Source organism: Lutjanus erythropterus, chromosome 16 (assembly GCF_056507025.1).
Source record: "Lutjanus erythropterus isolate fLutEry1 chromosome 16, fLutEry1.hap2, whole genome shotgun sequence".
NCBI lineage: Eukaryota > Metazoa > Chordata > Actinopteri > Lutjaniformes > Lutjanidae > Lutjanus > Lutjanus erythropterus.
In genome coordinates, this window is record NC_139332.1 from 18,355,505 (window position 1) to 18,382,706 (window position 27,202).

The following is a 27,202-nucleotide window of genomic DNA, read 5'->3' on the forward strand; positions in this document are numbered from 1 at the left end:
AGAATTTATGTTCGTGGATCAGGTAATATTACAGTTTTATTCTCGTTACATTTATTCATGTGCACCGATTTCCTTCCTCACTCTCCGATGTATCTGACCTGAAGTGTATCTGATGTTATGGCAACTAGCAACCAGATAGCGATGAAATATATAGCCTAGCATATGTCTAGTGTTTTTAAACATTTAATGTTTAAAATGTAAAATGTTACACGTTAGAGATTTAAGGCTCTGGTCTCACAGCAAAGCACTGGAGAGACAGAAAACTAATGAGATATTTATGACATAATTATGCTAAATTAATCCTATCAGCTCAATTAAGTGTGTTTTTAATTTACAGGGATGATCTGGATGCATGGTTTGTCTTTCTTTACATGTGAATCTCAACTTTAGACTCCAGCAATTTCTTCCTGCTCGCTGTCATCTTATCTTTGAATTTTGCCGCTTTTTTCGCTGACAGACCTGTTTCCTCTTTTCTCGACAAACGCCTACTTCCTCCTTCTGTCTGTCTCTCTCAGCACTCTCTTGGTCGCTCTCTCGCTTGAGGCGAAGCACCTCACAAACCGTTGTGAAGTCTTTGTCTATGGCTTATGATGCTGAAGGCACTGCACTTGCAGGCAGATACTTAAGTTGCTTAGAAAAGGGCTGCCTTCTCTCTCTGCTTTGAGCAGTGGTTTGCACAAGAAGGAGGTTTATTGGGGAGAAAAACTACCAAGCCTGTTGGTTGTCAAGTTTTCCGGGTGAGTCCTCACATCTTCATAGTGTTTTTTTACTCTATCTTCATGCTACACAGGATGCAGTAGGCCTCAGGGTGCGGCTGCCTCCTCTCTTCTCCTCTCCAGTGTGTCACCAGTGGGCACGAACATTGTGGTTAGATGTTTGCAGTCTGGAGCAGTGAACGTCTCTGTACGTACTGTACATGCTTGTTGGCTGATCCGATATGGAACTCAGTGTGGGTTTTCCACATCTAACCAGAGAAGAATGGAAATGTCAAAGAACGGATGTGTTTTAAGACAGTTGAGCGTTGTGGCCTCATGGTTTGGGGGGATGGAAATGTGGTGTCAGTAGTTTATGATTTTGGAAAGGATAAATAAAGACCATACTTACACTGCTGATAAATCTGCTGCATTGGAAAGTAATTACTTGGCAATATCGCTTGGTTCATTCACAATACACATTATGGATTAGTTGTGCGTCTGTAGGCCTAATTCAGCCATGTATTTTCTTTTCCTCTAGCAAGTGTCTTCTTTTTTTGTCTCCTCCTCGTCGCTAAATGTTCCAGTGTTTTGATTATCTGGGTTGCAGAATGCCATCCAAGTACCTCTAATTGTTTCTGACTCACTTGTTTACTTCAAATTGCTGGCTTGCTCTGCTCGCAACACACTATTTAGACTACCTTTGTACCTTGCTCAGCAATACGCTTTAGCTCCATGCTTCACTCATTCTCCTGCGTGTGCAGATTTATGCATCTAGACACACATGCAGTAGATATATGTACAATGTGTGTGCAGCCTGAGTGCAAGATTTGATTTGGTGTCCTCTCAGAGGGTTCTCGCCTCAGTGGGAGGTCGGTTGGCTGCTGTTGAGAGTTGTTACGAGCTGCTGGTACCAACATTTGACAGGATATCCTGGTTGCAGCAGTTCAGTAAGAACCAGGGCGGATTTGTGACACTAACCTGCTGTGAGGCACACAGAGAGAAGTCAGACTGTTGTGATGCTTGTCACTCAAAAACTGTGGTGGAAGCCATACTGAATTTGTAAAAAAAAAAAAAAAAAAAAAAAAGAAAGAAAGAAAAGAAAAACATGTCCACATTTGATGTTTGTGAGAAAAAGTTTTGGTCTGAATCTTTTCTTGGTATATAAACATGCATGCTGAGTCTCTTAGAGCATTGCACTTCCTCCTTTGGTTGAGTCTAGAGGCCATATTTCTAAACCCTGACCCCAGCCTTCCCCCTTTTCCTTTTGTCTTCTTCCTTTATTTGTAGCTGTTTTGTCAGCCCTTTTGTCTTAGAGCCAGCAGCTTTTCCTGTGGGCTGGGTGTTGAGTATGTGTGTGCTGGGAGGGATTGAGCATAACTCAGTAGCATTTTTAAGACTCTCTGTTTTAGTGTACTCTTTCTGTTGTGTTTTACTCATGGGAGCGTGGTGTGCTGTTGTTGTAATATTCTACATCAGCGATTCTCAATTACCTGCAATCCAGTAGCTGATTCTGCACTTGCCTGGGAGGTAAGTGGAAATATTGTGAAGAAGCTCAACTCATTTGATTAAACAGACGTTAAATTTTGCAGTCTGATAAAGAAAACAACACAACATAACAGTGTTGTGATTAAGATGCATGAAAAAGTAGTTAACAAACAGTTGGATAGAAGTATTTGATAAAGGGTTTGAAATGGATAGTATGAACAGAAGGGATAGATAGCGAAATGTAGCAGATATATGGTTGACGTAGGTAGAAATAGTGGAATAAAAAAGGGGATAAAAATAAGTATTGCCTTTGGATATCCAGTACACATTTCAACCCAGTATAAACCCACTAAACAAATAAATCTTTGACTAGGCATGTCAGCCCAGGGAGGCAGGGATTTGCATCTGGGCTGCCTTGTTGAGGGTATGTCTTGATACAGGCTCGTCTTGAGTCAAGCAGCTGTAGAACGCTAGTTAATCATGTGCCGTTTTTCGATATTTTGTTCTCTAAAAACTACAAAAGCACGGAGAGCTGAACACAGAGACACAAAACGTTTTTCCCTCTGGCTCCTGCACTGACAGGAGTCGAGTCTTGCCTCTCCAGCACACATCAGGGTGGTGAGTCCCTATAAAATTCATGATATGATAGGTTGCCTGACCAAAAGAAAAAAAAACAAAACGAGACCAGCACCTTTGTGAAAAATTCAGAGATTTTCAACTTGAAGCATTCGGAGCAGCTGTGCAAAAAAGGTGGAGCTCTTGGAAACACTTGGCGCAGAGCCTTTTCTCTCTCTCTCTCCTCATTGGGAACAACTGAAAAAAAAGACACTGAAGCTCAGAAAAAATATGCTACATGGACACAGGCCCAACAACAGCTAATGGTAGTGTTAGCTAGATTATTTTATCCGTTAGACTCGTGTTTTATTGATTTTACACAATGGATGCAGCATACAGTGCCCACCATGTTAACCTACTCTCTTTTATAGAATCTCCTGAGTTAACATTGTTGTAAATTTCCCAAAAGGTTCATCCTTGGATTTCTCTACTCATCTTTCGTGAAGTCAAGAGCCCACTGTTGTTTTTCCACTGTGGTTATTTTTTGTATGTTTCAATGTACATTTAATATATATATTTCAGTATATTTAAAAAAGCAATGGCTGCAAAGTTGTTTAGCTTGCTGAGATGAAAAAAGGAGTGTTGATTGCTCGGTAACAGACATAAACATTTGATAAGTGATTGAGTATTTAGGATTTCCTAACCTGAGATAAGATAGGAGGAAGTCAGATAAGATTTAGTTCTGTAATACCAAAATGGGAAAAAATCCAATCTTAGACTCTTAAGACTTAAAATAGGAGGTTTCTGTGTTACGTCCCCAGGTGTGTCAGTAAACCATGACATCAGTGTTGAATGCTGCCGCAAAAGAGCACACTTTTGACCCCCACCAAATCACACCCATCACTGTGCCTGGATGTAGTCAAAGGTGAAACAGCAGTAAAACACTGCTTTTCAGAATGGAGTTAAGTTACTTTATGTCTGTGTGTGTGTGTGTGTGTGTGTGTGTGTGTGTGTGTGTGTGTGTGTGTGTGTGTGTGTGTCTGTTTCTGACATGCACACACCTCTCCTCTAGGGTGTAACGTGACCATCCTGTGGCTAGTGTGTGTGTAGGCGTGCGAAGGCGCCACGCTCGGAGCAACAATAACTTGCTCCTCTGCACCATGTCGGTGGCCCTTTGTCTCAGCTCTCAGATAAAAGATGGTGCTCTTTTTGTAGGCTGACACACACTCTTCAACACACACACACACTCACACACACACAGGCCCCTGCGGCGAGGCGGGCCCTTTGTAGAGTCATCAAATGAAGAGCTTGAAGGGCTCCTTTTGAAATCTACCCAGCACATAGGTTAATACAGACACACCCACACACAGGAGGCACAGGCGCAGTCTGCATATGCATTTGTTGAAGTCCACATACTAAAGCGTGATTATGTTCACTCTCACACAGTCAACATGCACATATTGTGAAACCTGATGGTCCACACACACTCTGAGCACATGAGAGCCTTAACAGCCAGATGTAATAGATGAAAATGTTCAGATTAGATTAGTCAGGAGAAGTGGCTGGACAATAGCTTGTGTGACAGTACTTGGCTTGAGCCAGATGCCAGTATGGTCTGCTGTAGGAGGTTAACGTTACATAAAATTTATGATCATTCTGTTTTTTTGTTGTTTTTTTTGTTTTTTGGTCTAAAAATAGTATGTTGTCACCTACCATTTGTATCTATAAACCTCTAGCTGGAGATTAATGACCAGTTATTAAAAGTAGAGCAGGAGGATTCACTGCAGAGTTTCTTGTTTTGAACAGCAAATGATGTTAGAAAAGCATTTTAGGTCTTAGACCTGATAGTCAGCAGCAGAATATTTCTTTATTTGTACTGTCAAAAAGGGTGATAACAATCGAGTGAAAAAGGCTGATAAATTCTGAAAGGCTTCAACAGAGAGAGCACTGTAGGGAGAATAATTTAATCTCATCATCTTTATAGTTTTGAACCAGTTCCTTCATATGTGGATCAAGGAACTTATGAAAAATAAGGTCTGTCAGCTTTAATAGTTACAGTCAAACAAACTTGATCTGGACCTAATGTGAACCAACGCTCATTTTTTTGTGGACTACAGTTTTGAAGCCTCAAGTTTGGCGTTTTGGGTGGGGGTCACCACCTCGGTTTTTTGCAACCAGACCATGCACAGTGTGAAGCTGGTGTGATAAATAATAATAATAAATTCATTTGAGGTCTGACACATGAATGTATCAGATCATGGGAGGTCTGAAGTGTGCTGTTTAGCATGCATCAGGCCGCTCAGACTGCTGCACATTTAAGCGTCAGTTAAATGCAAAAGAGGTCATATTCAAATCACTGACAGTTTAAACCTTGACATAGCTTGGGGAAAAAAAGAAGGATGACAGTTTAGTAAATGTGTTAACACAGGGTATTCTATGCTTTTAAAGTCCGAGGTTCATCCGGGCTGAGTGCTGGTTGGTCACATTGACATTTATGTTAAAACTGCTGCCTCATGTTCTCTCACACCATTAGGGTCCCGGGAGGAGCTGGCAGGAACGGATCTGCATTACTTAGATCATGTTCCCCTTGATGTTCATGCCCCCAGTCTTACTCTATTTGTCTCCTCTCTCTCTCTCTATGGGCGACTCCTGATAGAGTTTTAATTAAAGTTACTTCAAAGTGTCAAAATTCCTTAAATGCAGCAAATAGGCATTTTAATTCTTTATGCAGGGATATTTTAATTAAAATTCTTTGAGAGTTCTTGCATGCAATCAGAAAGTGGTGCTGATGGATTCTTTCGCAGAGCCTAAAATTAAATGAGGCAAATGCCATTAATTAATTGCACAGTCGCACCTTTGGTAGTAGATCTATTTATTTTTATTGTGGAGCTAAATGTTATTTTGCACATCCAGCTTTGTCTTTCTCAATCTTGGATAAGTTGTTCGTTTGGCTTTGTGAGATTTGCAGATACTCTGCTCCTCTGCTTCTTTCTCTAACCCTCTGTCTCTCTTTTCTCTTTTTCTCTCCTCTCTCACCTTAATCTTTTGCTCTTTTATCATCTTTTTTTTCTTCAGATGCTCCTCTCTCCATTTGTCTTGCTTTTTTTATTACCACTGCCAAATTTTGGCCAATTATCAGATCTGATATTCTGCATTTTTCAATAATCCTATCAGAATTGGTGTTTTTTCTGCTTTAGTCAAATTGCTGATGAGATAAATTAATTTAAAAAGGGTGCTACTTTGGCTCTGATGCAGCCACCTCTCTCTGTCACCTACCTACACTATCTCACTGGTCACATGGCACAAGTAATAGCCTAATAAATATGCTTAAAGACATTTCGACAAAGTAACATGTTATTGCACTAAATTTTGACACCAAGATTTTTATTGTTACTGCAAATGTGTATTGGTTCCAAATATAGCTTCCATGATTTCTAATGATCAGTATCAACCTTGAAAATGGCTCATCAGTCATATTTTCAGTGCTGTTTGTCTGTTTGTGAGTAGGATTATACAAAAAACTACTGGCTCGATTCTTATGAACCTTAGTGGAAGGGTGTTGCATGGGCCAAGGAAGAACCCATTATATTTTGTAGTGGATCCAAATCATGGAGCAGATACACAGAATAATTTTTCACTTTCATTCATATTACAAGGTAGGGCATTTGGCCTTGGCGAAACAAATGCCTTAAAATGCTGTAGATGGTATTAAATTCAATAGTGACAAAACATAGTTAATTGTAGGAATACAATAACTGCATCACAAACAGCAGGAGTTTTCAAAGTCTTACTGCCCTTTCACACCTACCTCATTTGGTCCAGACTTTTGTGAATTACTGCAGTGGAGACGATGTAAGAAAGACACAAATCTTGGTTCAGACTTTCAGGTCCTCAGCAAAGCTTGAAAAAAGGCACCAAGTTTACTTTCTTAGTTTTGCTTAATTCCTGGATACTCTGGGTTCATGATTATGTTATTTGGTCCCACGCTCAACAATTAAGGCACGATAGCTTTACATCGCTGTTTTACGTGACTTAGGACTAGTATAAATACAAAAACAGGGTCTCTCCTACAGCATTTATTAATTTTTGATTCTGTGTTCAGAGATACAGTTTTGGGGAATTTTTACTTTCTATCTCTTTAACCATATCACACACAGTTAGGCTATTTATATGATCTTATTTTGATAATAAAAGTGATAACTAATGTAATAATTTTCATTTCCATTTCACTGAGCCTCCCCCTGAAACTATTTTGAACCCACAGAGGCTCGTCTCCCACTTTGAAAACCTCTATTCTATTGTATTTTCCTACACAATGGGACCTCATTGTCTTTATCTTGATTTACTTTTAATGGCATTATCTCATGTTTACTGTCTATGTCTACCTTCCTTTAATCTCTATTACCTCTCATCTCCTTCCTCTCTCACTGCCTCCTCTCATGTTCACTTGCATTTCTCACCTCCATCACTCCATCTCTCTTTCTCTTCCCCTCCCTCCTCCCTCTACAGACGATGTGACCCTCGCATTATACATCATGAATTATTGAGGTGGAAACCGAGCACTCTTCTGCTGCCCAACAAATCACAGGCCCTCTCTCCTCCTCTGTTTCCTCTCCTCTTACCCTCTCGCCCCTTTTTATTGATGGTTTTGTTCCTTAATTTCGACCTCTGGCAGCAGATCAGATCACAGGTTTCTGAGTGTAACATGAGATTTAGTTTTTTCCCCACTCTTTTGGAGCTAATCCTGAGGAATTCTGGCCACTGTAACCCAGCGGCGAATGCCTCTCTGGTTACGGCAGGTGGGCGAGTGCTTGAAGACAGATTAACTGCGCACATACAGAGTCACAGATTACAATACTGTGCTGGAGTGGAGCCCAGTTAGACTTTGATGGTTTTGCCAGCCTGTATTTGCATACATTAGCGCAATTAAACCAATGAAAGGATTATATATGTGTCGAATGCATGACAAAAGAGTCTGTTTCATGATTTTCATTGTCTGGTTTATTTTCTTTTTGGTCAAATTCTGCAAAATAATATGTTCTCAGTAAAGACAGACTCGGCAGGAAAGCCAAGATTGATGACGGTACAAAACGTTGGATGTGGTGGACAAAATGAATGATTGGAGCGCTGTAATCCCCCCAAAATTGGCAGTACTCAATAAAATTGAGGCAATCAGTTGCCACAATTTTTTGGGTTCATGAACTCAGAAGTTGGAGTTTGTCAGAGCTTAAATATTTGGAGTGCTGGTCTTACATGTACTCTTTGATTAGAGTTAAATTAAAATTGATTAAACCAAGTCAGATATTTTCAGTAAATGCTTTTCCAAATTTTCAGTCACCCCCTCACTGCAGTAAGTTAACATAACTGAATAATAGCTAAGTATAAAACTCCATTATTTTGTGTTCAGCAAAGTTCATATTAATTGAAAATTGAGTTTAAAGGACACAAAAGAAAGAAATTTGTGTAAAATGTGTAAATTGTATAAAACTCAGAAAGTGATGATTTGCAAATACTTTTTGACTTGTATTCAAGTGAATACAGTACAAAGACTAGATGAACTTAATATTTTTCGTAAATACACACTCATTCTGAATTTGATGCCTGCAACACATTTCAAAGAAGTTGGGACAGGGGCAACAAAAGACTGGGAAGGTAGAGGAATCTCAAAAACACACCTTGTTGAAATATTCCACAGGTAAACAGGTTAATTGATATCAGGTCACAGTATCATGATTCACTATTAAAAAGGCATCTTCAAAAGGCTCAGTTGTTCACAGACATAGAGGGGGTGGGGTTCATAACTTTGTGGCACATAATTGTATAAAGGATATTACATGTACCCAGGAACACTTGAAAACCTCTAAAAAAACACAGTTTGTTGGTACATCTACAAATGCAAGTTAAAACTCTACCATTCATAGAGAAAGACACATATCAACAACATCCAGAAATGCTGCTGACTTCTCTGGGCCCGAGGTCGTCTGAGATGGACCGACAGAGAGTGGAAAAGTGATCTGTGGTCTGTGATTGTTTTTGGAAACAAAAGATGGTCACATCTGTGAAGGTTCCTTTATAACTTGCAAGTACATACAGGCTTTGGGGCAACATAGACATCCAGGCAACGTGTTTTTCGAAGATGTCCCTGCTTATTTCAGCAAGACGTTGCCAAGACACATTGCTGCACGTGTGACAACAGCGTGGCTTTGTAGTAAAAGAATTTGGGTACTAGACTGGCCTGCCTGCAGTCCAGACCTGTTTCTCATTGTTGATGTATTGTGGGCTTTACAATGCACCACACATTTTCAGAGAGCCCGGACTGTTGAGGACCTGAAGTCATATTTCAAGCAAGAATGAAAAAAGAATTTCACTTTCAAAATACAACAATTGCTGTCCTCAATTCCCAAATGCTACTGAGTCTTGTTCAAAGAAAAGATGATGTAACAAGTTTTTTGGAATATGAAATTTAGAATGAGTGCATATTTATAAAATTGGTAAAGTTAATCAGTTTGCACAATAAATATCTTGTGTTTGTACTGTATTCAACTGTAGAAAGTTTTTGCAAATCATTGCATTCTGCCCTTATTTACGTTTTACACAACGTCCCAACTCCTTTGGAATCAGAGTTGTACATGGACTCAATTTACTCAAGTTAGTAGAGCTTCTGAACACATTTTAAGTTTTCTTGACTTATTACAATTAATTAATGTGAGTGTTCAGTTGCACAGTGAGGAGCGGAAATAAAAAAAACAGGGTCATATCCTGAAAAACTTGACGGAGCGTTCTTCTGCAAGTAAATAAGATGGAGTGAACTCTGTGTGCCGTTAGCCTGTTTAAACCTCTGGCAAAGTGAAAAATAAGCACACAGTCACTCATGCTCAACTAAAACAGGTTTGCAGCAAATCACCTGCTCTGACGTGATGAGCTCTGACAGCAGCTAGCTCGATAACAAGGTCCCATTTACACCATGAGGAGGTTGCCACGAGATGCCAGAGCAACAGATCGGGATTTGATACATGCCCCCCCAGGCTATCGTAAACACTCATCATGACTTGTAGAGAATATATGGAGACAAACACACACACACACACACATATACACATATACACACACACCTGAGTGCAAAACCTTGTTGCCCAGGAGTTGTTGCCCTGGAGCAGTGTGTGTCGATTGCAGGAAAAACATGTTGATCAAATGAGCACTGGACCGTTTGTAGCCCTGCTCATGGTGTGCTGGTGTGTTGAACCGCTGTGTCTCTCAATTACATTTGAACCCATTTTCAAGGGATTTACTGTGGCTGTCAGCAATGAGATAGGTGTGTGTCCTGGTGTGTGTGTGTGTCTCCAATCAATAAGCCTCAAGGCCGTCCATCTCTGAGTCATCTGTAGTTCTCGGAAGATGATGACAAGGTGCTCAGAATACACACATACAGACACGCATGCACACACACTCGTTGTGTTTACTGGAAAACCAAAGCCAATCCTTAGTCAAAGCTTATATTTTGACTTCACTCACAAACTTTCCGTTCTCCATTTTTAAGTATAAATCCTGTTTATTACATCCTGGGTGTTTATTTTTGGAACTTTTGGTGAGTGTAATACTCTCATAACTGACAGAAATGGGCAAACTAATTGCTGAAATGTGGCAACACAGTAACATCACTACAACAAAGTCTGACAGGGTAGGAAAAATAAGCAGTTAGACAGTCAGACAAGCTTTAAATAAACATTAGTTTAGCCAGATTATGCAGACCACTTTATTTGGAGCTAAAACCAAAAGGCGTGACCCAAAATGCTGATAATAATCACTGATTATACAGAGAAAGTAAGTTGGCCTACAGGAAGTCAAAGTTGAACCAGTCCAAAGTCGGACTGTAAATTAGTAAGTAGTAATGGATTTTAGGGGCTAAGAGTGATATTTAAAGGACCAGTGTGTTGAATTTAGTGGAATCTAGCGGTGAGCCTGCAGATTGCAAACACCTCCTCTCACTCTCCCCTTCCAAACAAGAACCTATGGTGGCAGTGAAAGTTGTGCAAAATGCGTAAGGCTGTACACAGAGCCAGTGTTGAAGCCTGAAGAAACATGGCAGCCTCCATGGAAGAGTACCAGCACCCTGCATAGATGTAAGCGGCTCTTTCTAAGGTGGTCTGGATTTAGTTTTGTTTTCTCTTTGTTGCGTTTGTTTAAAACTGCCTGAACTGTCTGATCTTTGTGCTCGTTTGTTGTCTAGTTTGACTTTTTAGAACTGTGTTCCCCGGTGCAATGATAGCATTACTAACAAGAATGACAGTTGCAACTATGAAAATAAGACCCAAATTATTTGAAAACTAAAATGAATCTTTAGGTTTGCACTTTTGTTTGTAATTGAAACAAAAAGAAAGAGTCAACAACCATGGTTTTGGATCTGAGAGGGCGTGCGTAGCATTTAGCTTAATGAATTAGTGTGCTAACATGCTGACAGTGACAATCCCAACATGCTGATGTTTATCAGGCATAATGTTCACCATGCTCACCGTCTTAATTTAGTGTGTCTACATGCTAATATTTACTAATTAGTATGAAGCTGAAAGCTGAACATCCAATAACTGTTAGACTTTTCATGCAAACCTAAAATGTAAACCTCATGGTGGTTGCCAAAATGAAAAGTCACCAATATTATTACAATTCATCCAGAGGGAAACATAAATATCTGTTCAAAATTTCATAGCAATCCCTTGAGTGGCTGATGATGTATTTAAGTATGGAATAAAGAGATGGACTGACTGAATAATAGACTGATATTTAAATCCCTGGAGCCATACAGCTATAGCATGGCTAAAAATCTTGACAGTTTGCCTCAAGGACAATTTTATGGCTTTCCTCCTTCACTGCCTTTCTGTGTTTTCAGTTAGTATTGAGAAGGATGATAATCTGTGCATAGATGACTAACATGCTATTGTCTGTATATATCTGAATGAATCACTCATTCACAGGATGGTGCTGCTGATATTCTTTGCATTATGTTTGTTCCAGTCTGTTAAGTGTAATGTGTGTAGGATTGTGCTTTTCCAGATGTTTGTATGTATCCGTTTCAGTTTTATCTTTCCAGTTTGCTCTCTCCTCATCGCTTATCCAAGAAAGGGCACCAGGAGCAAAATTTTTTCTGCATAGGGTTGCAGAGGGGGAGGGAAACAGAGATACACAGCTGCGAGGCAAAGTGTCTCAGAAAGTATTTAACATACGTTACAAAACCACTCTAATCTTCAATGAACGCTCTCGTCCATATTTCAGTGGTGAAATTCAAAGCGGAGGGGTGGAGTGAGTCATATTTTGGGGAGTTGTGACAAACGTGACTTGAGTATGACACGCGCTTTGGAAAGAAAGATGCATCCGCTTCTCGAGCTATTGATGCAGCGGCTGCCATGGCAACGGGCCCTTGAATAAAGGCTATGTGGATCATTATGGGGTGACTCACACACAACGCCAGGCCAGTCTCATTACGTAAACTATCTTTAAATTAATACATGCTCATCAAACACACAGGCATACTCACACAGTAGACTCCAGATATCCACAGAAAAACACACATTTCATCACTCACCAGTCTGCACACATGCTGAATATATCAACACTCACACTATTCTGCTCAATAGTTTTCTCCCAGGAATTAATCCGAGCCGGTCTTTATGCATTATGGATTGAGATTAAATATGTAAACAGGCTTGTCCACCAGGAACTAGGATGATCCAAGCTTTCTAGACAGGGCAAGGAAACTAAATTATTGATGGTTTCCTCAGTTGATTTTGGGGATATCTATGGTACATTTTCTACTTGATAACTGTGCATTGGTGGGTTTCATTAGACCCCCTGCAAGCACACAGGAGCGGCTTCGCCCAGCTCCCCCTTTGTGGTTGGGAATGACTGTGATTTGGCTGTTTTTCCACCGTGGGGCTTCTAACTGGCTTCTTTTTAAAAAGCTGCAGGGTTTCAGGTCAATCCGGCTGCCTGTTCCTCTGTCAGATATTGCAAGTTTTTTTTGTTTTGTTTTTTTTTTTTGGTGCTGTCACGGGAGTCGTCTGCACAGGAACACGAGCCAGGCCACCCCAGGATTACATGTTCAATATTTGATTGTGAGTGTGTCTTTGCAAGAAAGAGGAGTGAGAGTTAGGGTGCTTGTTGCTATGCGTATCAGCCAAGGTGCACCCGGCGACAAGTACAAATTGAGTCTGTCTGTGTGTTTTAACGCCGTTTTTGACCAGTGAAAGACTGAGAACACAACAGTTTTTATTTCTGGTGTCTGTTAGTACTTCACTTCTGTGCCTCGCTGGAGACTGAATGTCAAACAAATGCTCTTATCTCACTTTTTCCACTTTGTCCCTACTTGTTCTCTCTGTCCGTTGCCTTTGCCTTCGCTTTTTACTTTCCCCTGATTTTACCCTGTCCTCTTCTTTTATAATGCTGATTTGATACACAACCACAGCTTTCAAAACTCAAAAACAATTTGTAGTCTCCAAACTACAGCCTAACTGATTTTTGAGGCTGATACAAATTTTGTTCAAGTTCAGGTTTGTTTATGTAATTTCTACACACCACTAAGTAAAGGAGGCACTGTGTCTAAAATACTTCAAGTGCATATTTGGCATAATTTTTGTTCTATATTTCCCAAAATATAAATATATAATTCTCAAACTTTACTCACGTTTTTCAGGCTCACCCAGAACCACAGAACTCGTAACACAAATGTTTTCAAAGGTTGTTTTATGTTCCTCATGATGAGTAAACTGACCTTTATGTATAAAATTTGAGGATTGCCCCTTTTAGCCAGTGGGATTCGGCAGAGGAAGAAGCTCTGTAGTTGAAACCCCCTTAATCTGCTGCTGCAAAAGTCCTGCACGCTTACTGCTGTTGTGGCTGTAGAGCTTCTACATCACTGTCCTCACTTCAGTGAAAGAGAGATGCAGTTGCTTGTACATTCATTTCTGTGAAAGCGTCTAAAAGGAGTCACAGCAAGATACTGCTGGGTGTTTTGTGTCTTTTTGTCTTTCTGCAGTGTTTAAATGACTGAACTGCTGCAAGGTGGGTCTTTAAAAATGTAACTTTTTGATGCACTCACCTGCTGTGACCTCATTAGCAGTTAAACTTTGATTTGAATTAAACTCTTGCGTGTTTCTGCCCCACTGGCACATCCTTATGCTCACATTGTCAGCAACTGCAAATTAAATTAGGCTGAAAAAAATCTCATAGGACAAATTGAAAAAAAAAAAACAGTTTGTCTGCTTTTGTTTGTGTAAGTGGGTGTCAGTTGAACTGAGTATGCGAATATGATTTCAGGCACCGGTATCTGCAGGAATTTGCATTAAGTGCTTAGTTTTTAAGGTCAACCGTGACACAAACAAGGAGCGTGTTCTCGTTGTGGGTTACTAGAAATGGCAGGTAGTGCATCTGTGACTTCTATACTGGAGCACTGAAGATAGACCCTTGCGCATTGTGGCTGGGCAGCTTGAACTCACATATGGTTTTGGGGTAAAGTGATGTAAGAAGGTCATCTGACTCATTTCTTTTAAACCTGTGTTGTATGAAAATGAATTATTGGTTTGAGCTGTTCAGTAGCTTGTACTGCTGCACTTGTACTCATGTCTTATATATTTTTTAGTAGTGCTCTCACTGACTTTTTCTCTTCAGTCATATGTAATCTTGTTTGAATTTAGAGGAAGTTAATGTAAGCAAACATCATCTTAAGTAACCAGACATAGTTCTTGACTAACGTGCCCTATTTTCTGTCTTTTTCCTCTCCTCTTATTTCCATTCGCCTCTGTTTTCCTTCTCTCTCTGTCTGTCCTCTCCTCTTCATTCTCATCCCGCAGGTTTGGATGAGCTACCTCCAGTAGTCGTGACAGAGGTGTGAGGCAGTGAGACCCACACCAACCACGCCCCGCCCCCAGCCATGCCGCCACCGGCAGACATCGTTAAGGTGGCCATTGAGTGGCCGAAGGCCTTCCCCAAGCTCATGGAGATAGACCAGGTGGGTGTTTTAGTACACAAAAGACTCAGCTTAGTATCAACACATACTCTGACCACAATTTATCAGATAAAGACTTTAACAGCATGAACAAGGTGTAGGTTTTGTCTGAAAACACCATTATATGGAAATCCGCTGTTGTGTATACACTGAAAGGAGTTCAAATATGTGGATGTGTGTGTATTTGGAGGGGGTGGGCGGTTGTGATCAGGAAACGGAATATCATGCATTGTTCCTTACAATTACACTGATTAAAGTCCCTTAACTAAATATGTTTAAACACAGCCACGGCTTTGACACAACTTTACAGACATTACATTAAATGTGATGATGGAGGCTAAATCTAACACCATAATTATCACAGACATGCTGTCCAGCTATTATCCTACTTTTGTCACCAAATTTTCAATCCTCTAATGTCTGCTAGTCTGTTTAGGTCACTATCAGGGCAGAAACAATCCATCATATATGTGCAATATACAGTAGGTCTGGGTCTTGATAGCTGTTTCTCGGTTAGCAAAATATCCGGATTTGTTAAACTTAGAAGCTAACAATTCTTGTATAGAACCTTTTATCTCTATTTTTTATTGGCAGAAGATTCAGGTAGCAGGCCTCTTGTTTCATTAGTTAAAATGACACAGGCTGAAGATTATATCAGCTATAGCCAATACATTTTTGTAGTTGTTAAAGAATGACTTTTTTAGCTGTTGTCAAGTTAAAGGATTGTTCTGTTGTTTGTATCTGCAACCTGGTGTCTGCTGTCAGCCAAAAATCATTTGTGAGTGAAAAGTCACATCAACTGCAGGAGTGCTTTTGTAGTTCTGCAGGATTGTTGGCGTGGTGAATGTTATTTGGATAAATCATCTAGGTAATGGTGTTGCATCAAGTTTGTGAGAATCTCCCAGTTAATCTTCAGATGTCTTGAATATCTTATTGAGATTATCTGCTGCACTGTCTTCATTTCAGAATTTGGAACCAGTAATGCATACAAAAAAAAAAACAAAACAGTGTATGTAAGTAATTAGCAAGTAATTAATCAATTATTCAACAGTTCATTTCTCAATGTGCTCATCTCATTTACTTACTGTAGCTACAGATTGTGAATATTAATTAGATTACCCCTGAAGCCTGTAGTGTTTTAGTGTAGATAATCATCTAAATTGAATCTTCTGAGTTTGCGTTATTTATAACCCCGATGAGACAGAGTGCATCTAGTAGGTTTCAAACAGCGAGGTGCACTGAACTGCATTTTTTGTTGAAGCTGTTGCTCAGAAAGAGCAGTACATTGAGTTAAAAAAAAACCAAACAAAAACATGTTCATTTCTTTTTTTATTGCTGTTAGGCAACCACCGAATCAGCTGTCCTTAGTCTAATCATGATTTTACTGTGAAGTAAACTGAAATCTGTATCTTTTTTATTTTGGTTAGCTAGAAGTACTGACTAAGTACTAGCTAGAACTTTCTAGTTAAACATCTGAGATCTTAAAGTGGATGGGCAGAGGGCACAGGCTCTGGCTCTGAATGAGAGTGAGAGACTATTTCCAAAAACATTGGACACATAAAAACAGAGGTTGTTTGGGTGATGAGACCCTCAGAAAGAGGAGAAATCACAGGGCAACGTGTATCGTGCCAGGGGGATGTTGAAAGAGAGCTAACAGCTGAAATGGATTAAAGAAAGTTAAAAAAAACTTTCTCAAAATCTCAAGTACCACACAAAATTGCCACCAGGCTGGTGTTCTCTGTTCAAATGATGGAAACTACAGTTGGTAAAATCATATTGCTCCAGGTACCCGGTAACAGTCACCAGTAATTTGTACTCCATGATTGTTATTTCCAAGCATCTTTAAACTTTGTTGTCACCACCACAGAAGGCTTGTCTCTCAATTACTCTGAGCATCTGAAAAGCAGTGTGCCCAGGGTGCATTAGTGGCGCACAAAATGCTTACTGTCTATACAACACAATTGGGAAAAGACAACTCTCACTGCCAAACCTGTGCTCTGTCTGACTGGGGCTCTCAGAAGAACTAAAAGCTGAATCAGGATTAATTGATTAGGATATGACACTGGATGCGGATTTGATAAAATGTTATCAAAGCCCCTCAAAGCATCACTACAGATTTCTCTCATTTGCATAATGTGGTTGCTGTAAATCCTGATTTAAATGGTGGACCTCAACATTTTCAGCAACACTGCAGTGACTTTTGATTGAAGTAATGCAATATCTAGTGTTAAAATTGCTGCTTATTGCCTGATCAGTTGCTTCCAAGGGAGTGTGTGTGCTGTCACACAGCTCAGACACGAGTCAGCAGATAAAGGGCATTCTGTATGTCAGCAATCATCAGGGTCAAACAAACAGTGGGTAACATGCTAATGAAATAATTAGCACAAACAATGACTACCTCGTGTGTGTGGGGGGTGACATGTTTACTGTGGCGTTGTTTGATTACACATATACAGTGTGTAAAATGGCCTGTTCTGTGTGTGTGTGTGTGTGTGTGTGTGTGTGTGTGTGTGACTCACGGACAGGCTAATGATTGTACAAGCTGTGAGTCACCGTGACAACTAGAGCCACAATTGCCCGTCTCAATGGATGAACCACTAAATGAAATATTGAGCTACGGAGTGCATGTGCTTCAGGATTTGCCTTGAAGTCCTTTAAGCATTTTCATGTCGATTTAGGGATTTTGCGTCTAAAAATGACCCCTCATCAGCAGCAGCTGCTGCAGTCTGAACTGTAAAAAAATGTCTGTAGGTTTTCCTTTTTCATCTTTACTTCTTGAGCCCCCCCCCCCCTTCCTCATAACCCCCTTCCTCCGCTTATCTCTCCCTGTCATCTTCCTCTTGTTCCTCCTATCTGTTGCCTCCTCCTCCTTGTCCTTCTTTGCTTTCTCTCCTGTTCGTTCCCCCTCTCACTCCTCCTCCCCATCTTTTGTTATAACTGTGAAAACTTGCGCTGCGCCTCCTCCTCTTCTCTTGTCTTCCACCGTCAGCCCCCACCTTTTCCTCCTCCCTCTGCATCTCCTCCGTACAATAGGCCCTGCAGCAGCATATGGCTGTCTGAGTCATGCGATGGGGAGTGGGCTTCAGCTGCTTGCTCTGTCTTGAGACCCAGAGAAAATGTGTGTGCGCGCGCGTGTTTTGTTTGTTTACGTGGGAACAACTCTGAAGAAGTGAAATTGTGTGTGGGTGTTTTTGTGTGGCAACATGCATACTTGTTACTATTCATGCGTGTGTGTGCTTGTGTGTCGACAGCTCTGTGTATGTGTGTATCTTTGTATGTATTTGTATGGGGATTCATGTGTATTTTTCTGATTTCTCTCTCTGTTTCTGCGTATGCTCCTCTGCAGTGTGAGTGTGCATTTAAGCACATCTGCGTCTGTGTGTGCATAAATCAAACTGTGATTCCTGTATCTCTCCAAATATCTTCAGTGCCCCACAGGCACAAAAGTCCAACATTTGTGTAGGAACGCTGGGGAATCGGTACAAGCGCAGACAATTCTAATAAGTGTTGTATTGTTATTGTCAGAAATGCGGTAGAAAACAGGAGGTGGAGAAGCTGCTGATGTCTGCAGGTAGAAAATAAGTTTTGGAAACAAGCAGGAGGATTTAAGTCAAACTAAAGAGAAAGAAGCTGTGATGTTCTGTCGGGGAGCATTGATGTTCTATGGGTTATATTTTCCAGTGTGGTGTGAGGCCATATAGAACTTAATAGATTTTATGCATGTGGGAAATGGTTATTTGACCATTTAGAAATGGAGGTAGGTAAATGTATGCTGATATTTGTGTTTATTTGTAGTTTGTGCTTTGATGCAATGTGGGTACATATGTATTGTAAGTAACCTGTGCATGTTTGTACAGTAAAGGTGTAGGGCAGGTAGTGCAGTTGGGTTTATCAGAGCTTTTTCACTGAAAAAAGATGCCAGCTCTGGCTGGAAAGACTGAGGGTGACAGCTGATAATGAATCAAAACAGTAAAGTTACAGCTGGGCAATGAAAATGATGAGCTGACAGAGGCTGAAATGCTTTGGAGTTTGTTGATTTTTATCTGTGGCTTCATTGCGAGCACTTCCTTTTCATGTACACATAGTTAATAGATCAGTTGTTAGTGTAAAACTGATGATTACAGGAGCTTTAATAAACTGAAGAAAAAAACAAGTCCTATAATTTTTATTAGAATCCATTTTCCTATGCATGTCTCTCAGGTGTGCATTAGATAAGTTTGTACGTTTTATTTATAATTTATATATATTTCAAATGTATGAAGCAGATTTCAGCTGACTTGTTGTTTATGTAAACTCACCAGCCAGTTTATTAGGTACAGTAGTACAATCTAATGCGATCTAATACAACAGTCCTGCCATAAAGTCTGCCTTTACAAAGACAGGAAATGTTCAGTTGTGACGCTATAAGAGAGGTATTCATTTCATTTTGTGTTTATTTTGAACTAGACTGCAGTATATTGTTAGGCATTGCTAATATTTTCTTTATTCCATTTACATACATGAGAGGGGCAGAATATTAGAAACACCTTTCAGTATAATGCACACCACCCACTATGACCTCAATAATAAACATAAAGTAGAATTGCTACCTTTCAGACCGTGTCAACAAAAACTAAAATATATATATATATGTAAGCTTAATAGAAGTAGAATTGCAGGCATCAAATTAGATTATACAAGTGCACCTAATGAAGTGGCCGTTCAGTGTACATAGTGTGAAGGATAATTATCTGTAACAAACCATCTTTGTTACTGCTGTACTTGAATGTGGTACTTTAATTATTGGGGATAAAATATTTAAGAAACCAACCAATAAATTGATTTTGTATGGCCTTTTGAGTGATATTTTAGTGTGTATATATAATAACACCAAAATTAAAATGATCAGGAAGTGAAAATAGAAATACTAAAATCTAGCTTTATGCACAATAATCGTTTCATATGTGTGGATTGAATGTTCAGACAATGCGGCAATCAGGCATCAGGCCCAGCTGATGAAATCCGCTTCTTGTGTAACTCAGCGACCTCGAAAAGAAAGAGATTATGTTTATTTGTTCTCCTCCAAGTTAGAAATGAGAGGTTGTGTCAGATAACTGAAGCTTTAAGAGCTGACAGATGATAGAGACTCATTAAACATGTTTCATTATACGGTACATTACAGTTTTCACGTCTATGCCAAGGCACAAGATGAATACTACTTATGTATGAGGTGTGACACTTGTGTAGTACTCCTTCCTGGACTGCAGCAGTGGAGTGGATCTGATAGTAAGGCAGAGGAAGATGTGGTGGGAGTTCAGACAGGGAAATGTGATGGAGTAGGAGAAGAGTAGATAGGACAGTGGAGGTGGTGTAACTCCTGGATGATGAAAGCGTAGGAAAACAGCAACATGTATTTATACCTCAGAGGTAATAAGATAAAAGGTGCAGATGGCAGCCATTGGAAGAGGAGAGGAGCAAAGTGTTGTGGACGGGACACCTGGGGGAAACACGATATTAATTTATTTATTAATACATTTGTAGATTTAAACTTTAAACCAGTCCAAATGAATTATAAACTAAAGACGCGCTGTGAATGACAATATTAATCATCTGAATGAATGTTTAACAAGCTAAATGTCTGCTGAGAAATAAGGGACCGTCTTAAAAGGGATTAAAATAAATAGTTGGAAGAAAAAATATTTGGATGCACAACTGTAGCACAGACCAAAATACCTGGTCAGACATTGAAAAAAACCCCCAAAAAACTAAAAATAACAGTGCATATAAAATTGGGAAAAGATCTGGGATCATTTATAATACAGATTTGTGAGCACTTTTTTATTTTTAACATTTGTCTTTATAAGAAATAAAAAGTTATGCACATGTGATAATGTATGATTACCTTTTTACATTATTTAAATATCCACAAATTCAAATGTATTACTTTATTAATAATACAAAAGTGGAAAAGGCTTTGATCGTGTCTGAGAAAAGGAATGGCTCTAAGCAACTCACAAGTGGTTTAGTGTCTCTTTAATATTATATTTAAATATTGCAAACCTTTGCTATTTCTTGGGTAGCTGATCTAATTAATAACATTTACAGTGTACACCAGGATTATTCAAGTAGTATTCATATTCTTGCATGATTGTGAAGAACATTTCTTTACTTCTGATATTTTATTGTCAGAGGAGGATTGTGATAATCTTGAATTGTGGTTTAAAAGGGGAACCTTCTCTGTAGCAAGCCTTATTTGTCAAGGTTGGGAAAGAAGTCAGAATATTCTTATTAAGACAGAGTTCTAAAATAAACTGTAATTTTGTAATTAAAGGAAATGTAATTAATTGTTTGAACAATGCAGCTGTATTTTTGTTGTCTCATAAACCCATAAGGGTTGGGCATGAAAAATAAAACATAAAAAGTGAAAGAAATCAGTCGGTGTAATATATTATTACATTTCTATTTATTAATCTTAAATTAAAGCTACTACAAGGACTTTTTAACTTGTTATGAAACCATCTCAGTTTAATAGTGATTCCTCTAGATGACCTACATTAGCAAGAGACCACTTACGGGAAGATTGGCTGTTTTTGTAGTTGCTCCTAATGTCTGCCACTGATTCTCTGGGAAAATATTTTGTGATTATTATGATTATGATGATTATGACAACTGCTTTTGTCCACAGGGGCCTCAGCAAAATGTACTTAAAGCACTTTAAGTGAAAGAACTCTTCATTTTCAGTATTGTAGTTGGTCAAAGTGGAGCTTAAATTGAAACAATGCATCAAATTCTTACGCTGTTCATTGTTTTGTGTCTAAAATGTTAACCTGAAGAGAAACTAATACTTTTAGTTGTGGTACGAATGTAGTGGGAGAAGTTACCCTTCAGGGCTTTTTGAGATGATTGTCTATTTTAACTCAAGTTCGTTGTTGTCAAAAGCAAAAACAATATAACATTAAAGTGTTACATTAACACTGAAATTAAATTAAAACTAAAATTTCTGGTTGAAACCCACGTATGCCCTTGGAGTACTTTTGGACGTTTGTGTGTATTTGTGTTCACTGTGGTCTGGCAGCATACTGTAAGTCCCTGAGAGCTCGAGGATGACAGCAGTAGCAAGCGAACAGATATTAGGCTAATACTGACTGGCATTGTGCACACACACTCCTTATATTTGCCACCTCATCCCCCCGTATGTGTGCTGCTGGCTCCTCATATTCCTCCAGTCCCTCTTTTCTCTCTGTTCAGCATCCACCCTCACTATTCTCATCCTTTCTGCTCCTTGCTGTGTTTGCTTTTGTTTTCCTTCCTCTTATTCAGTTTGCTTATTTCTCACTTTTTTTTAATCTTCTGTTCTTCCTTTTGTTCACATAACAGCCCACATTCTTCTTCTGTCACCTCTCTCTGCCTTTCTTTTCCCTGTCATATATGCCCACCGTCCTGCCGGCATTATCTCCTCTCTGTAAGTCCTCCATCACTGCGGCTCATGCTCTTTGAAGCAGCCTCTGTCGCTGCTCAGGGTAAATCCCAGTGAAGCAGCAATTCAATCATATCATCCACAATGCTCCCTACATTGTGACCGTATAGAGATGCTCAGCAAATTGCTGTGTGTGTGTATTTTAGTGTGCATGGTTGTGACTGTGTGATTTTGTGGACATGCTGATGCCTGTCTGTTTTGACAAGATTACGTTTGGCACAGCGGGAATAAGAGACCCTTAAACATCTTTAAAACACACTCTTGGCTTGTGGATCAGACTCTGAAATGTAACTTCTATTCAGATGATTTGCTTGATTAAAAGTAGATGTACTGTAATTTAAAGGGGTTCTCTGATTGTGATTGATCAGCTTCATAAAGCTGGGGGATTTACAGAAGTCAGAATAAACAAAACAATGAAACAGAGCAGCAGAGGCCTAGATATTCTGACTATAATTATAATAAGTATAATGATATTTTAACCCAGTTTTTCATATAATAATGCCACACTTCTCAATCCATTTGTGTTTATTGATTTATGTCAGGAAATGTCTGCTATAATAATAATAGTAGTAGTGATAATAATAATAACTGTGATAATAATAATGATAACAGTAATAATAACAAAGTCTCTCTACGCCTCAGGCTAAGTTGGGTGCTGGCATTTTGAGGAGGAAGATGAAAAAATGGAAGAGGAAAGAGATAAATGAGAAAAATGAGGGTCCCTCAGCTGGAACAGAACTGCCTGAACATAATTATATAAACCTTTTTAAATTAAAAATAAAATATCTATATAATATAATATATATAATATAATATAATATCTTTGAAAATGGTGAAAAATATTGATCACTGTCTTCCAAAGCCCAAGCTAATGCCCTCAAATGTCTTGTTTTGTCCAAAACACAAAGATATTCAGTTTATTGTCACATATCAAAGTAGTTGGTGATTGATTTAATCGTTGATTAATAAATTAATTGTCGCAGTGCTACAGCTGAAAAACCATATGGCTTCACACTGTGACTTTGGCCAGTGTTTCTCAGCTCCGAGTCCCAAAGGCACCCCTCTGTTCATGTTTCAGATGTTTCCCTCTCAGCTTGTCTTAAAACCTCTGGAGAAGCCTGATAACAACCCATTCATGTGAATCAGGTGTGTGCGAGCAAGGAAACATCTAAAACATCACAATGTCTGAGAATTCATTTGCATTTTTATTCCGCATCACCCAGAGCTTTGAACTCAAAACCCAAGGCACCAAGGGCAAGTCGTGATCTTTTTGAGCTACCTGCTGAGAAACCACAGAGGGATTCTGTGGCTTCTGGTACTGTGGCTGGGCTACCTGCTATTCCCTTCATTAAAGGGAAACTTTGGGACTTTTCATGTGAATGTCCAGTCAGTGTTGATGGTAAATGCATTCAATTGAAGCAATAAATTCTTCAGTGTGTGCTACACTGAAGAATTTATTGCTTCCTTACATCTAGGGACATCACTGAAAGACTATTTTTGTCATCTGTTGCTATGTTTTGGCCAACAAAGTAATAGCTATACCCTAAGGCGGTGATAAAACGGCATCATGGATGTGGGAGGTCACCTGTAATGACTCCTGGTACATGTAGGCACTGCCATATGGCTTGAAAACTCAGTGTTTTTTTTTTGGTCAACATAGCGCAAACAGAGAAACTTATTGCTTAAATTGACTACATTTAACTATGAACACAGACTGGACACCCACATGAAAAGTGCCCCGACTTTCCTCCTTAACGTTTCCCTTTAAGGAAGCGGTGGGGATGAGTGAGTGTTTGCGTCTGTTTGTCTTGACTGAGGGGAATCTGAAGTAGGCACTGAAACTCTTGATGAAGAGGGTGGGTGGAGTCCGAGTGTGGGTGCAATATGTACCCGGCAAAATTAATGTGAAGGAGTAAAAATTACAGGATTTCCTGCTGAAGTAGAAGCAAAAAGAAATAAATTAAGAGTATCTCTAACTTAAACTTATTGTAGAACAATACTTGAGTCAAGGTAATTAGTTACTTTCACCACTTGTGAAGCAGAATATCACCGCTGCTGATAGAGAAGCAGTTTCACACACAGTAATAATGAATGCAACGGTGCCAAACAGACATGGTCAGTGATCCCACACGAGCAGTGGGACAGTTAAACACAGGCTGCAAAAGAACAGCCTCTCATTGTGCCAGTCCTGTAATATAAAGTAATTGCAGCTCCCTGTGAGTCAACTGTTGTTTTAGGAACTCTAGCTTGGACTGTGGACTAAATGTAGTTTTGCCTTTCTCCACAGAAAAAGCCTCTCTCAGCCATCATTAAAGAAGTGTGTGAGGGGTAAGTCTGCATCGGCTTTGTGCACAGACACAGATTGAAAATAATTCTCCCAGGGCCTGTCTCCCTATCTCCTCACCTAAATCTTATTAGCTTTATATGTTCTTCACATTTAATACCAATTAATGTGTTTTTCTTTCTCTCCATCCAATGGTTTTTAGGTGGTCACTGGGGAACCATGAAAACTTTGCTCTGCAGATTGCTGACGCGACAAATTTCTACATCACAGAAAAGGTTTGGTTGTCTGTTTTGTAACTACAGGCAGCAGTGCCTAAGGTAAAAACTGTCTAACTTCTGCTTTTTTCTCTGTAAATCTCCACAGAATCGCAATGACATTAAGAACGGCTCGATCCTGCGCTTGACCACTTCTCCTGTAAGTTAACTGTCCTTGTCTGTACATAAGAATACTCTGATCATTATGGATGCACTCAAGTTTTTATTATCCCAAGGCATTCTTAAAGATCCCCTCCAGATGTGGATTAAAGGAGAAATCTGTAATATGTAATATTCGACCACCTGTCATAAAAACGAGAAAAATTATAAATATTTTAGAAATCTTTAAAAAACGGTTATTGATGGTTATTTTCTTCATCAGATAGTCTCTGCACAGCTTTGAAGTATACTTGTGGTCATTGTCTTGTTGGTATATGAACCCGCGACCAGTCAGATTCAATTTTCATTAATTTGCTCCACAAATGGAACCCTATACCATAATGGAATCTCCACCATGTTTCACTGTGGGTGTAATGCATCTGGCATCAAAATGTTCTCCAGTTTTTCTGTGGACATAAACACGACAGTGCTGACCGAAGAGTTCAAACTTGGACTCGTCCGTCCAGAATACCTTCTTTCAGTCATCAACAGTCCAGTGTTTGTGCTCCCTGGCAAATCTGAGGCGTTTCTGGATGTTTGCAGGCCTCAATAATGGCTTTTTAGCAACTAGTCTTCCCTTTAAGCCTTGTTCTGTCAGTCGTCTCCTTATGGTCATTCTGGAGACTTTCTCAGAGTCTGATCTAGAAGCATTTATCTGTGCCTGAAGATCAGCAGTGGTCTTCCTTCTGTCTCTAGTACTTAAAATCTTGAGGTGTCTGACATCTGCTTCAGTTAACTTTCATTTCCTGCCTCTTCCTTGGTGCATTTTGTAAGTACCAGTCTCAGGAATTGACTCCAAAGCATACTTGACCACACTGTGAGAACACTTAATGTCTGTCCCTTTTTGTCTCAGAGACCATCCAGCATCATGAAGTGTTTTAATGCGGACTCTTTCATTTTCAGTGACCTCTCGACATTTTACCATTTTGAACAGGAATGAGGAATTTCAAACTGAATTCACTTTTAATACCCAAATTTGAGCCGGGCTTCTTTGAGAAGTCAGAAATTAATCAAGCATAACATTCAACCACTAAAACTATTTTTTCTGTTCAGGAAGTAAATAATTATAATTTGATATGCTTGTTATTGTGAAATTACAATGTTGTGCTTGTCTTGTGCTCCTGCAGTGCTCCTGCAGCCTGCCTGAGCTTCCTCGAGTCTGGGCAGTAGGGGGCGGGGGGAAACAACTGACTATTTGAACTGCAGTACTCATTTTTGGACACACAGTTGTTACATAGATACATATACAAATGTTCTGCACAGAACAGTTATGTATTCCCTGGAAAAGTAAACTTCTCATGTCAACCTCTGCACACACATAATTTTGTACAGTGAAGCTGAAACATCCAACTATAGGAACAAGACCAAAATTGAATGGAGGGGGATTTAAATGTCCCTCACATACATACTGTATGTGTGTATGACACCATCACACTGTCCTCCTTCTCCCTTTGTCCACTAAAGTACCAGAATGCAGTCCAGCTTCATGAAAGGATCCAGTCGTCCAGCATGGATGCCAAGCTAGAGGCTCTGAAGGACCTGGCCAACGCGTCGCGGGACATCACCTTCGCTCAAGAGTTCATCAACCTGGACGGCATCTCCCTGCTAACTCAGATGGTGGAGAGTGGGACTGAGTAAGTGAACTACCTGTCCATCTCGTTTGCAGTTTTGGATTTCCTCCATCGCTGCTGTGTTTTCTTCCTCAATGACAAGTTTTCATTCCTCTTTGTTTGATGAATTTGATAGGGACGATGGGGAACACTAGACGGGTGGAAGAACACAGATTTCCAGTTCTTTTCTAAAGCCATAATGCTGTTTAATTTCACATATTTAATTTGTGGCTACAGAATTTTTCATCAATATTTTTGCATCTACGCCTGCATATCTATGCCATGAGTTTTAAGAATATCACCTACACAGGTCTGAGAGGTCAGTGAGAATATAGGCAGTCTTTGGAGTTGCACTGCTCATTTTGATTTAGTTCAAGGCAGCTGAGTTACATTCTCTCAGTTCAGCAACACTTCTCAAATCATTGTATTAAGCTGGGTTTATGCTTTTGTATCAGGTGTTATGGCTGGCCCTCTGTAGATGCCTTTATTGCGGGAAGTATTCAGCACATAGGTTTCACTAACACTTTCTAAAAGCATAATTTCTTAAGACCGTTCTTAAAAATAAAATGGCATGAACCAGGAAATGTTAGCTGACAAATCAGAGTTTGCACAATAAAAAAAAAAACAGAAGTCATGATTGGTTGAACTTGACTTGTTTCTCTATTTGTTAAAGTATTTTTTAACATCTAAAGGTAAGTTTGATTTTTGT

General features: G+C 39.5%; 1 protein-coding gene across 6 annotated transcripts in view; it reads left to right on the forward strand.

Moving 5' to 3' along the window:
• Positions 1–27,202, forward strand: part of elmo1 (engulfment and cell motility 1 (ced-12 homolog, C. elegans)) — a 155,569-nt gene that overhangs the window by 36,637 nt on the left and 91,730 nt on the right. For 3 of the 6 annotated variants that reach the window (XM_084738407.1, XM_084738411.1, XM_084738412.1), the window contains exons 1-6: positions 524–737; positions 14,576–14,733; positions 24,474–24,514; positions 24,673–24,745; positions 24,834–24,884; positions 26,348–26,517. In XM_084738407.1, the coding sequence (XP_084594533.1) occupies positions 14,656–14,733; positions 24,474–24,514; positions 24,673–24,745; positions 24,834–24,884; positions 26,348–26,517 (413 nt within the window). In that variant the 5' untranslated portion in view covers positions 524–737; positions 14,576–14,655. Of the gene's footprint in view, positions 1–522; positions 738–2,079; positions 2,223–14,575; positions 14,734–24,473; positions 24,515–24,672; positions 24,746–24,833; positions 24,885–26,347; positions 26,518–27,202 lie in introns of those variants that run through there. The other 3 variants (XM_084738410.1, XM_084738409.1, XM_084738408.1) reach the window with 3 other exon arrangements.